Source organism: Dufourea novaeangliae, unplaced genomic scaffold (assembly GCF_001272555.1).
Source record: "Dufourea novaeangliae isolate 0120121106 unplaced genomic scaffold, ASM127255v1 scaffold130, whole genome shotgun sequence".
In the NCBI taxonomy this organism is placed as follows: Eukaryota; Metazoa; Arthropoda; class Insecta; order Hymenoptera; family Halictidae; genus Dufourea; species Dufourea novaeangliae.
In genome coordinates, this window is record NW_015374004.1 from 672,621 (window position 1) to 687,225 (window position 14,605).

Consider the following 14,605-nt stretch of genomic DNA (forward strand, 5'->3'; position numbering starts at 1 on the left):
ATTTTTTTCCTATACATATGACCGTCCTATTTTTAGCACTACGTATGTTTGTAGGATTTAACTTAGGTTTAAGTTAAATTGGGGTTCGGTTTGTATTGTATTTGGACTTGGTAATAAAGAAGATAATAATTACAATTTATAATTACCAAATCTATTAGCTCATTTTATTATTAATACTGTGTAACTGGAAACATTTCAGTGATTATGTTAAAAAATGTAGTTATTCGGTTGTAAAAGTTATATCAGAGACGAAATAAAAATTCTGCAACGTAACCAATGTAATGCTGTTTCCGAGTTCCCTAAGGGGGAATATTGGCTCTTGTTGACGTTGAGTATAATATACATAGACCTTAATTGGTTGTCGGCCGCTTTATGGCGGCAAAATTAAGCAACTTAACTCACAGCTAACCCAAATACGGTTTACAAAATACGGTATGTAATACTGAAAATATTTTTTTGTGTATCTTTGTAACTAATGACCGAGCGGCGGTCATATGGATAGGAAATAAATACTCAGAATGTTGACCTTGACAACATATTTCAAGATCATTGAAATCGGTGATGTTGCCCCTATTCTAAATATTTAGAATAATTATCCACACGTTAAAAAAGTTTATTCGAATTATGCCCAAAACTGTTAATAATATATATTAGCAGTGTAATTTTGTATAGTAATAATATTTGTAAATATAATTACTTCAGCTTTGCATTTCGTTAGGCCCTCGGTTGACTAACTAAACAATGAAGTGTAATTCTTCTGGCATTATTTGTTTCTTTTATCCTTAACGAGCCGCTCTATATTCCACCGTAATACTAGTTACTTTCACTTTCTTTTATCGTCTTTGATAGTTCGTTCCCTCCCATCCGTAGGTACTGGTATTTACAGAAATACCTCGAGTCGTCTGGTCAGCTTAACCTCCCGGCTATATTTAAATTTTTCAGTTTCTACATTCGTAGAGACGTTAGAACGTGTCCCGTGATTCTGATTGCCGTTTCGGAACTCCGCTTTACGCTCAATTAATTTTTTTCACAAATACTATTAACTACCATTGAATTCGATTAAATATAATATTTATTTAAACTTGTTACAAACCACGAGTATATAATAATAACAAGCTATTTTAAAGTGAATGGCCTACTCGCACGTATAGTACGATTGGTCAAATCTTGCTGACTCTTGTACTACGTGTGTCTGATCTGTCTTACCTGACCTGATCATTTTGTGCAAGATATATAGGTTGAATAATAAAATTACGGCTCTTCCTTTATTATACTTTCGTCATCACTTCCTATTTACGTAGACGCGTTTTTGACGCTCAAATTGCACTTTTTTTTTATTTAAAATTTCTTTAAATTTAAAAAATTTTTTTTTATTATTTTTAATTTTTAAATGCCAGATACGTACAAGTACATACATGTACTTGTTGTTTTTATGTAAATCAGAGTCCCAATTTAATAATCAAATTCATACATCGTTTTGTTTTTATGAAGTAAAATAAATAAAGTTACAGTATTAGGGACACTGGCAGCAATTGGGACATCTACCCTATATCAAGGACAGTTTTATACCCCGTGGTAGGGAATAGTGTCGGTCGCGGGATGCAAGAAGCGAAGACACCTCCTCAAAGGTGGTGGTATAGTGCCTTTTCGAGCTATAGTGATTTCAGTGACCCTCTCAATGGGTGTGCTATGTGATTCCCTTAAGGGTACAAGCCGCTAAATGTGTCAATTGCTACTTCTTCAAAAACGTTGACCGTCTCTGAACTTGTCACCGAAACCCTTAAAGGCGTGAAAGATCCGAACCCCTTCTGTTTTTACGAAGTCACTATAGCTCGGGGAGGCACTATATCCATACATTGGCCTCTAACTATATTGCCATGGTCGGGGCTGTAGGGGAGTAAAATGGCAATTAGTTCAGAGCCCCCTAAACACTAAGTTCCATTGTCATAGCCTCGGCTTCAGTGCCTGCGCAAAAGCTGGATCGTGCTGGTGCGCTGGCGTACGTGTGAAGGAGAAGTCCCTCGCGTGGCAATGTTTAGTGGCAATATAGTGAGTGTCCACTGTACTTGAAGATGCCACTGTCACACTCATTCATTGAAAACAATAAGCCCCTATCGGAGCCACCAATTTTGTTTAACGTAGGAACAACACGTTCCTTTAAGACAACACATTAACGTAGGAGTAACACGCTAAATAACAAATTTATTTAAAGTAAATAAAGTGATCTTGACAAATGGACAGACTTGATGGAGAGACTGACAGTATTGACCGACCGCACTTGTCAGCACGTCTTTCAGTAGAACCCTACATCTGCATTCAAGTATGCACTAAGTGCTGCTCTACCATAAATCACTTGGGCCATCAACAGCCAGGATCGACACAGTGACCTATTGACATATGTTTTCACGCAACAAGTGAATTTCCTGGTCAAGGGTTAAGTATTTTTTCTAACTTAACTTGTAATCTCACATACATTTCTGGCATTACGCCTCAAACTGTTCATAAAAAAAAATATTTTCGGTGCATATTAACAAAACCTCGGAACATTTTCTCTAAGGAAAAAGTTGTTTCAAATCACCCCAGAAATCACGTCTTTCGAGGAGTTACAACATTTTTGGGACACCCTATATAATTTTGTGTCTTATGTTTAAATTGGGCCGCAACTGTAATTTTCAGATTCAGTACATTAAATTACAGTTGACTCTTAACTATATTGCCATGGTCGGGGCTATAGGGGAATAAAATGGCACTGAGTTCAGAGCCCCTTCCATGCTAAGTTCTATCGTCATAGCCTCGGCCTCAGCGCCTGCGCAAAAGTTGGATCGTACTGGTGCGCCGGCGTACGGAACATGGTGGGAGTAGGGATGAATCGATACAAGGAAATACGAGTACATTACCCGATACTTTTGTTTCGATACCGAGTACTTTTTGTATCGATGTGTACGGTTGCGTTGACGGTATATTTGATATAACTTTGTTCAATATGCATGCTATCTCCCCAATGAAATATTTTACTACTTAAATTTAGCAAATTTAATTCACTTGTGAAGTCAAAGACTGCGTTTTCCGTTTCAGTTTCTACTTGATATTTCATTTAATTTTATCATTAATAAATTAATTATTTATGTTACTGATGAATCTTTATTTATTCCTTTGTTTTTACAAAAATAAGGGGCTCTCCCATTTTTTTAATATATCATTGTCTTGTTATATATTCTATATTTTACTGGGTTTATTTTTGCAATATACTTAGAAAAATGGATTGGTTCAGTTTGCCTCGATATTTTTGGTTGAATATTTGTTGAATATTTATTGAATAAGTTGAATATTTTCAGAATATCTCTGAAACTAAGTATGCTTGTACAAATAATATAATAATAAATAATACCTACATACATCTTTATTTATTATGTATATCATATATTACGTATATTGTATATAGTTTATACATATGTTTGTTTATATGCTTTATATTAAATATTTAAATACATATATAAAGTATAGTATTGTATTTTATTTTCTCTCAACGCATAAACATCTTTTGTGTTGGGTATCAAGGTTAGGAATATATGATTCGATACTAGTATCGATACTTTCGTTTCGATACCTTCATACAATGAGTAAAAGTATCGATACCTTGGTGGGAGCGATTCAACCCTAGGTTGGAGAACGAATTTGTGTGCTCGAAAGTACGTGTGAAGGGAAAGTGCCTCGCGTGGTAATATGTCCAGTGGCAATATAGGTAGAGTCCACTGTACTAACAGAAACATACGTGACTTGTTCGGTGTTCTGACAATCAGTATTTCGAATGGATATGCGTTTCCGATAATTGACAATTTACTATAATTCATTTAAAAAATGCTAAGTCGTGATAATAATATGATGCTCACCTCATTACGTTAGTACAGAATCCGCTGCAAGGCCTGACAGCTGGGCCGATGCCCTTACACCTGGGACAGTAAGTCATCCTGAGCAGTGCACCATAGCAAGCTTCCTGCTATGGTGCCGGAAAACAACACGCTGTCGGTCATATCGAGGACCGTTTTACCGAGTGTCAATGCCTGCACTAGTACTCGTGTCGCCTCTAGGCTCTTGCTAACGGACTTCGAGACTTGCTTCGGTATGTCTCCGAATGGTTGGATTTCGTCCATTGTCTCGTACAGGCAGGTCTTAAATTTCTCCGTAAAGTCCTGATCATATTGGTGCGGGTTCACGGCGTTGTGATACGCGATGGGGAACAGCTTCGTGAAGAACTCGATGAACCGCATCTCGCGTGTAAGCGGCTGCTGCAAGGTGTCTGGTGTATTGTTTGGCGACACATAATCAACCATCGCCTGGTAGAGCCCTCTTATCGATGGCTTGCTTAAAACCGCCATCGAGCGGTATACTTGATCAAAGAGGGTCAGGGTTTTGTTCTCCGATTGTCTCGCGAGCATTGTCACCGTTTCTGCAAGCAAAAACAACGTCATTGCGATAGAGTGGATTCGAAGACGGGGGAAACAACGGGATTCTCATCTGAGTGATCAGCGGGATAGGAATAGGCGATTATAAATTATAGCAAATTTTTAGGCGTGGAACTTATCATACCTTATGAGGTACATGCTTTTTTTGTGGGTGGAGGGAATTCGGAGTTTTCAAGATTACCTTGATTTTCTCTAACAGAATGGCTTGTCTTTTGTACCGTATATAGAGCATCAAATTCTGAGTAAAAATGTGTTGACCTTCATACGTCCTAAACCTAATAGTTAACGAGATATTTCCAGTATAATCACTGTATTGAATTTCAGGGGCATCAGTTCGAGCACCCATAGCTTCCAGATAGTAAGTACTGATATTCTATCGATCTATAGTACAAAAAATAGGTAATTCCGTTAAAAAAAATCAAGGTCGCTTTGAAATCTCTGAAATGCCTCCACCCACAAAAAAGCACGTACCTTATAAGATGTGTCCCTTGATGGCATCTAAGTTCCACGCCTCAAAATTTTTATAAAGTGTACCGTTAAGTCATTATTCGAGGTGATCAAGTTAGCTGAAGCATCCTATATAATAACGGATACATTGTTTTCATGTCTTTCCATTCTTCTAAAGAAGAAGAGTGTAATGCAGAAACAAGGGAAGATAAATAGTTTGATAGTTGTTGCGACCCAACATAGGTAGGCAATGGTCACAATGCTCATCGCGTCTTGGGTTGCCGACACGGTCATCAAATCGTCATAAAAGGAGATTCCTGGACAGCTCCACATCAGGTGCAAAACCCTAGCGGTCCTCAAAACTGTTCCTTATTATTAGACTGCGGATTTTGATGCAATATAAAGTTTCTAAAGTAATTGATAACGACAGGAGCAATTGTAGAAATTTATTTTCCCTCTTAAGCATCTTATTAGGTTCAGAATAAAATAAAAAACTCGTTGGATCCAATGAAAGTTCTGTTTTTTATTGTATTTTACAGAGTCCTATAGGCTATAATGCATAAAATCCGCAGTCTACTTATATTTCGGTGCCGACTTCCAGGAATCCAAGAAACAATACATACACCAAATCCCACTTCTTTCAACTCATACTACCACCTCATGAACCATCTACACCAACAAAAATTCTGCATTTTCACCAATCACGTGTCGATCCGTTCCAGCAAGTGTTTACACATTCACTCATTGATCAGAACACATTCAACCATGAACAAGAACACATCGATCAGTTAAAACACAATCAGTACACACATACACAGACATCACATTGTTAAGTTTCTATTAAACTCTAAGTGTGTTACTAACAAGGAGAACTTACGGGTTGGCTAATCGCTTTTGGAATGACACTATATACAAGTTCTAGTACACATATAGTGTTACAAAACCCTCATTGGTTTCCGTAGAATGGGCCTTCATTTTCGAAATATTCTAGTTTACAGTTTGTGTACGCATCTAGTCATTCATTTACGTAAAGCATGTCATAACAGAGCAGCGGTAGGTGAGTCGGTAGAGTAATCGACGGAGACGCGGTCTGGACGCCATAACGAATGGTTCGTAGTCCCAAAACTTGTTTAATTTTTGCCTCGTTTTCTTATCGCAAGGGATATCCAGTGATAAAGTGGTTTCTGTGATTTCCATAAATGGTGTAGTGTTATATTATTTCCCGCATCAGGCCTTCTTTTTATAAGGAAGTACCGCTTACGGCATGCACAATGGATTTCTCCAAGGCGCATGGTTCTAAGCGGTGCATTTCTTCGGAAGGCTCGGACAAAGAAAACAAACAGCTCAACGCTTCTACAAGATTGAGGGGTCTTAAAACTCCTAAGCTGAACTCCTTTCAGATCGATAGGATCTATAAGCAATTTTTAAAAGATAACTAAAATAGCACTGAAAGTAAGGTTACCCACAACCTAAAAGTAGCTTGTAAAACGGCAACCCAAGCGCCTCTGGCGATAGCGTCAGGCACTACCCAAGAGGACAATGCTACATCTTCACCGACTGATCTCTGAGAAACCCCGAAGGAAGTCGACAAAACAGCCAATACATCAGACGATGCAGCAATTGGAAATCTGGTAATACTTCCAATCGCTTTTTACCCTTAGCAACTGATACGATTACGGACCTAGAAATGAATACTTCGGCTCCAAAGGAGGTTAGGACCAGCCTTAATAAGACTCCTAAACCGCCTTCTATATATACAGTAAAATCGAAAATTCACACTATTATCAATTCCAAAATTGGTTCAGTTTTGTTCCTTACTGTATTTTGTTGCAATCACTAACTTGTGTTTTTCTACACTTTTATACATAAATAAGATAACTAATAAGCAAATGTACTTGTTAATCATTTTGTATGTCACAATTAAACAAATTCAAATATTCATATTATTGAGTACATTGTTTTCAATAAAGAAGAATAAATGAAACTAGTGTTCAATTATACATGCATTATAAACAATGGTCCAGTAACTTTGATCAAATTAATTATCTTCATTATTTCTACAGGTATAAACAAATTTTATTCAGAAAGCTTATCTGGTATCAGGGGGACTATAACATAGCAGAAATAATTTTGTTATAGGTCGAGAAAAAATTAACAGTTTGTGATATATTTTACATTCTGTATATAAAACATCTCACGAATTATTAATTTTTTTCACATATTACCTTATAAAAAATATTTTTATTCCACAATATTTCAGAATCATTAAAAACAAAACATAATTAATCTTAAAAACTCAGGATATCTCCGACCTACGAAAAAATTGTTACTGCAAATTAATGCCCTTTCCAAACTAAACAACTTCTGTGAATAAACTTTCCTGATGTCTCCAAAAATAACGAACATAATGAAGATGACCGTAAAATGCGTATATCCAGCCCATCCTATATGAAGGTGCGTCGCACAACTGAACGGCCGAATGGAGGGGAGAGCGCGCCGGTGATTGGAGCTTCCTTATTGCAGTATTCCTGTAATTTTTACCCTCTACAGCCCCGAAGGCTGCAATAAACGAATGTCTACTGTACTAGACCTGAAGAACGTACTATGAACATTCGTTACCAAGCAGATTTAAGATATCGCTTCCCAAATTAGAGCTAATTCTGAAAAAATAGAATTAATACTCAACTCTCTGTTCTCCAATTGAAAATGGCTGAAACATTCTATTCCAATAATCATATCAACATTGCTGCCATAAACGTCAATGCTATTGTCACAAACCACAGAAGATTAAAACTATTACAATTCATATCATCCAACAGCCACGACGTTATCCTACTCTCGGAAACCAAACTAACTGCAAAACACAAAATCACCTTAAGGACTTCCACGTCGTCAGAACAGACCGACCAAATTCAATCCAAGGAGGAGGCACTGCAGTATTAGTTAGAAGGTCTATCCCTTTTGAGGAAATTAAACACTCTTCCTCTCTGGTAAACGAAATTCTCGAATACACGGTCATCAAAATTCCATTAGCAAATAGCAAAACTCGTCTACATTGTAAGCGTATATGCGAAATTTGACAACAGAAATAGGTTCATTGCAGAACTTACCCCTTTATTTGACAAACTCAATCTCCACAATGAAAATAATTATTATATAGTTGCGGGAGATCTCAATGCTAGAAGAATAGCCTGGGGTGACAGACTGAACAATCAGAGAGGCAGATACATGAGACAATGGGAGGACGCTTATGGGCTTAAATATAAATTAAGAGTAATTTCATCGTTATTCCCTCCCTTCAAACCAGCCCAATCATTTCTCGATGTCTGCCTCGTTGATGCGAGATTAGAATTTATCAATGGTACAAACGGCAAAGCACCAACCCTCCCATATGACAGTGATCACGCCACTATACAGGGTCTGTCCGGAAAGTAATGCAATCAAGTTCGTCAAAAAAATTTATTTAAGTTATTGTTACAAACGTTTAAAATTCTTGAAAGTACTCCCCTTGGGCATCGACACACTTTCGCCAGCGACTTTTCCATGCACGGAACGCATTCTGGAAGGCGTCGACGGGGACCTCGGTTAGAGCTTTCGTCACAGCGGTTCGAATCGTTTCTACGGTTCGAAAATAGATTCCTTTGAGGGCAGTCTTGATCCTCAGGAACAAGAAGAAGTCTGCCGGAGCCATGTCAGGACTGTAGGGGAGCTTGGGTAACGTTGCCAAGCTGTGCTTGGCCAGAAGCGGTGATCTCCTTTCGGGTGCGGACCACCCTTTTTCTCAATTTGTCGAGTACTTTCACGTAGTAGGTAGAGTTAATTGTCTGCCCTTGAGGTAGGAATTCTTTGTGAACCACACCCTTGGCATAAAAAAAAAATATGAGCATGGTTTTCACTTTCGACTTTCTCATTCTTGCCTTCTTGGGACGAGGGGACGTCGATGTGTGCCATTCGGAACTTTGGCGCTTCGTCTCCGGGTCGTACTCGAATGCCCATGTTTCGTCGCCAGTAATAACACTGTCCAAAAAATCTGGAACCTTTCTGCACGCTTTCCAAAAGTTCCCTCGCGATCGTCACTCGGTTGATCTTGTGGTCGTCAGTCAACAATTTGGGAACCAACTTGGCACACACTTTCCGCATTTGCAAATTGACTCTAACGATGTCGTACACAGTGGTTTTCGAAATACTGAGAGTCTGTGCGATCATTCGAACACTCATTCGACGATTGCTGTTCAAAAGTACACGAATAGGGGAAACATTTTCGTCACTTTTACTGCTTGACGGCCGTCCAGAGCGGAGGTCATTCTTCACCTGTTCCCGACCATTTTGAAACAAATTCAACCACTTGGAAACTTGAGAATAGGAGAGACCAGAGTCCCCGTATGCTGCTTTAATCATTTGGTTGATATCGGCGAGGTTTTTATTCAGTTTAGCACAGAATTTAATCGCGTAACGTTGTTCGATAGTTTTCTCCATTGCGCGTCGTGATACAGACACTAACCAGAGGTTCACGAAAACAATGATTCTAACGCTCCTAGAGCACGAAGCAGACCGAGGTTGCAAGCGTTGTGAAGCTAAGTGTCCCCCTCTTCCAACCCAATAAGTCTGAACACGCTGGGGCCAGGAAAAATGGCGGAAAAAAAACAAATTGCATTACTTTCCGGACAGACCCTGTATGGTTGAAATTTGCAATCCCGAATCCTAGCACCCTTCTCTGGAACCCAATCCCTGGTACTTACCGTTATAACTACAATACAACTAACTGGGAAACCTTTAAAAGTAAGTTAGCCAGTTCTTACTCAAATTCTATTCCTGACAACCGTAATTTAACCATTGCCGAAATTGACAGTAACATTAATCTCATCAACGACACAATAATTAACGTAATAGAGGTAATAGTCCCCAAAATGAAGCCTGTAGGGTATCAACAGTTTATAAATAAAGGTACACACGTCTAAATCAACGATAATCAATTTATTAATAATATTATTTACAAAACTTAGCAACGAGAAATTAAACATAAAAACTGAACATCTAAAAATAATCAATAAATTAGTAACAGACTTCAAACTTCCAAATTACAAACAAGTCCCCACAAGCCTAACAATAATACACAAAGGTACACAAACCATAAAATCTGTAAACTCCTAAAAACAAAAAGATATCTGGTTTCACTACTTCACCGTTTTCATAATTGAACCGTTTATTTTGAAAGTGGTGTAAGTCCATTTTTTCTTCTTTCGAGATTTTTTTCGACTAAAATTAATTTTTTAATTGATCCTTCTGGAAGGAACCCCGTTGCGTAATTGCATTTCTTTTTTCTTTCATGTTACGTTGGAGTATTTCTCCAATACGTACATAATTAGAACACATTAAATTTTATCACAAGTATTCTATTAACGATGTAATGATCACTTAACATCATTTTTACATAATTTGTTGTCGAATATTTTGACAGACAGCATGTACTTTTTTTAGCACGTGTTACAGTGTATCAAAAAAGTGTGTTTAACTTATGACCTTAATTTTCTGGAACAATGTTAGGGTGGTGTGTGTTTTATTAAGGAACGGGTGAATGAACTTGGACTACACAGTTTAGTACTAGATATCGCTATGCAATCAAAAGATCAGCTACACTTTATGACATATACGTGACACTGACCTTTGTCTCGAGCGACGATGACGAATTCTCGCGTCTCCCCACTTCACGTACGGCACACGATGCGAAATATGTACAGTGGGGGACAAAAGTATTCGTATACCCTTTAAAACGGAAGAACATTTTTCAAATTGGTCCAAGTAACTTGAGTTCTTTTGTGAAGTTAGGAACATTAGTTTACTAAATGATATTTAAAAAAAAGATTTGAAAAAATTGCAATTGGTCGGAATCGCGAAGAAACTAGTAAAGGTCGTTTTTTACAACTTCTTAATCTGAGGCTATAATAAAAATTTAATAAATACATATCGAAGATTTATGTTAGTTACATATGTATATATGCATATGCTCCAACTTTGATTGAAATCGGTTAATACAGAAACGAATAACAGGTATCGAAAGATGTAAGAATCTTTAGATATACTACAGTTGTAGGTCAAAATACATACATGTATACATGTTGAAAATTTCATTAAAATTGATTAACGTTGCTACGAGATATAAACGATTAAAAATGTTGAAAATCACAGTTTTTCGCGACTTTCCACCTACAACTGTAGTAAATCTAACAATTCTTACATCTTTTGGTTCCTGTCGCTCGTTTCTGTATCAACCGATTTCAATGAAAGTTTCAGTATGTATATAACTAACATAAATCTTCGACATACATTTATTAAATTTTCATTATAGCCTCAGATTAAAAAGTTGTAAAAAACGACCTTTATTATTTTCTTCGCGATTCTGACCAATTGCAAATTTTTCAATTTTCTTTTAACACATCATTTAGTAAACTAATGTTCCTAACTTCACAAAAGAAATCGAGTCACTCGGACTAATTTGAAAAAAGTTGTTCGGTTTTAAAGGGTGTACGAATACTTTTGTCCCCCAGTGTATATGTATACGGATCGGAATTCCCTGCACGGTACACGATGCGAAATACACAGCATGCCTCCGAAAGTTATGTACAAACAGGCATAAGGTGATTTCTCATAAAATGACTAGAGAAAAATATAGAATAAAAGTTTTTCATTTGAGGCTTCGTTATCAAGAAAATCAAATTTGAAAATCTGCTGGATACGCGTATAACTTAATAAGACTTTGCTAGCGCGTCTGTTCATTCCATTCCGTTTCTACTTACAATTAGTACCGTGACGAATACACGTGTTTTAGTTTAATGTTTTAAGATCAATTTTCTGAAAAACGAAGTCTGAAATGAAAAAATGATATTGTATATTTTCTACTTATTTTTTCACGTAGAGTCACCTCGTGGCCGCTTGTACAGAATTTTCAGAGGCATTCTGTATACAGCAAATCCTCGATGAGTGTTCAAAGGTTTCTCGGCATTGAACATTAAATATTTCATAAACTAAAGGTCATATGCGGCTAAAAAAAATAGCATTGGCTTCAGAATTCCAAGTTCCATCACTGTACTAAAACTTATTAAAAAGTCAATGTTAAAAAGTACTTAATTGACACAGGTCCGTGGATTTGAAACATGTTTCCGAACCGTTCCATAAACCCGGACATTCAAGAAGTTGAAGTACACAATATGAAACGCTTATTTTAATTAATGAAAAACTATCGAAATTCAGAACATTCGTCGCAAAATCAAATCTACGATTTATACGCTATCGTATACGCTAATACACATATGCAAAAATAATTTAAATTTGCAAAAAAACTTCAAAAGTCGTGAACGTTGGCAATTTGTACAAAAGCAGAAAGTCATGTTTGTAAGTTTCGAGACACCTAAACTTAAAACAAATTTCTTTCCCAATTGATTGTTATACAACAATACTCACCCAGATGGCACATGACGCCTTGAAGACGGCTTAAAAATGTCTTAGACGTAAAATAACCGTTAAATGGCCGTCTTCAAGGCGTCATGTGCTATCTGGGCATGTTCTTGAATTTGTAAATATTAATAGAATGCTTAAAGTTGTTCACATAGGCCAAAACTATTTCTAATTTCGTTATTCGTGGTGCTGTTGCAAAAAGGGGATACGTTTCAGAAGGCGTTTCATAATAGGTACCTTCACCTTATGGTAAAGGTAGGGGGCACAGCGCGACGATTGAATCTCCCGGTGGAAACAAATATCACCGTATTACTGTGACTATCAGAGACTCATGAACTTGGCCTGTACGGTGTGAATCTCCGAGGACCGTTTTGTAGCCTTCAGACGATAACTTAGAACAAATTGCCAGCACACGGAGGGACCGAGCAACATTCCTTTGGTCTTCCTCATCCTCGAACGAAGACTCCATGCCTTGAAATGCCACACGAAAGAGGAAATCGATGGTAAAAGGAGAATAATAGAACAGAAACGAAACATCAGAAGTAGTAGATAAGGAACGAGAGGGAAAGCAAGTCGAGAGACAAAGAAGGAAGGCAGGAGAGAAGCAATGTCGGTGAACAAAATCCGATCTGTCAAACCTTCGACTCTTCCTCCATCTGCCTCTCCTTTCATTTCAAACACTTCTTTTAGCTATGCGCGATTTTAGCGATTCTCATTCCTCCTCGCTCTTGCCTTAAGGAGTCATGCTGAGTTAGAAATGTTCAAAAAATCGATTTTTCACTTTCTACGTTTTCTTGAAGCACAACATCTCAAGAATATTCTGTGCAAGTTTCAAGGTAGTCCAATTAAAAATTACAGAGTTACGGGCGTTAAAAATAAACATTTTATATAAATGTAAGCTTGACTTGAAACTTTAAACGTGTTTTTCTCGAAACTACATTTTTCAAATCGATAATCAATATTTCTCGAAAACTACTGTGTCGATTTACATGAAACCTTTTGCGCCTTATTTCAAATCAGAAAAACTTGTCCTTGAACGAAGGATTTTGTTTCGTTCCATACTTTTTTTTAATTGACCAAAAACGAATGACTTTTTAGGTGAAAATCGCACTTTTTCAGGATAATGTCTGCCATTTTGTTCCTAATCAATATTTCGAAAAACCCCACGTTCAAGGACAAGGTTGGTTCTTCCATTACATAAATCTTACTCAATTTTTAATTTCAGATGAATCGTTACGAAGTTACAGTGATCACGGCAGACCACTTTTTGTGAAGAGACATCCGGGAGATCGCTCACCATTTATTTGCTAATAAATATTTTTGAATAAAAGAATTACCTTATAATCTAGAAACTGTAATCTTTGAAACACAGACACATTTTTTGAAAAAGGTCTTACAGTTTTTGAGAAAAAAATTCTCAAAGAAACACTTTTTTCGGCCTCCTAACTGAGCATGACCCCTTAAGCATCTTAAGGGGTGTTCCTACTGTGACGGATAAAAAAACATCGATTGTTTCTTTTTTACATTTTCTCAAGGTTTAATATTTAAAAACGATAATCTCAAAAGGATTTCGCCCGATTCGAAATAATAAGGAAGTTATTAGCTTTTAACCGAAGCGGCGCGCCGCGGCACGCAGGTTCAAATCGAAACTTTGAACGCGTTTTTCTCAAAAGGAAATTTTTTGTAAATGGCTGCCACGATATCGCAGAAACACTATTTAACGGAGTGATTTGAAACTATGTAAGCATGTTCCATAAGTGCATAGTTCTTCACCTACTAGAATAAAGTTGATTTTTGCAAAATTCGAATTCTGCAATTTGAAAAACGAGCGACTTTTTTCGTAAAAATCGGCACTTTTTTGCAAGACTCCGCCATTTTTTTATTTCTCAATATTTTTAATTAAATCTAATACGGGCGATAGCCACGTTCATACAGATTAAGAATCTTTCTCAATTTTTAATTTGAGATAACGTAGACAGCTGATATAATGGCAGCCATGGAAGCACCTTTTTTTAGGCAATCCCGGAAAATTAAAATAACTTTTAATCTGTACTACGTTTTCAAATGAAAAAAGTTAAGCTTATCCTATTAGTGTATACGAATTCATAGAAAAAAGTTTAACATCGATAAACATCATAGTTTCTTCTAAAAAAATTCCCAAATTTCGCCTAATTTTTGACTCGTCACAGTAGGGAGACCCCTTAAGGCACTTGGGGCCATTCCACGGCACAGAGAACTTCGGC

General features: G+C 37.0%; 1 protein-coding gene across 1 annotated transcript in view; it reads right to left on the minus strand.

Moving 5' to 3' along the window:
* Positions 1–14,605, minus strand: part of LOC107188160 (division abnormally delayed protein) — an 89,117-nt gene that overhangs the window by 32,651 nt on the left and 41,861 nt on the right. The window contains 2 exon segments of the mRNA XM_015576409.1: positions 3,891–3,998; positions 4,000–4,447. Coding sequence (XP_015431895.1) covers positions 3,891–3,998; positions 4,000–4,447 — 556 coding nt within the window.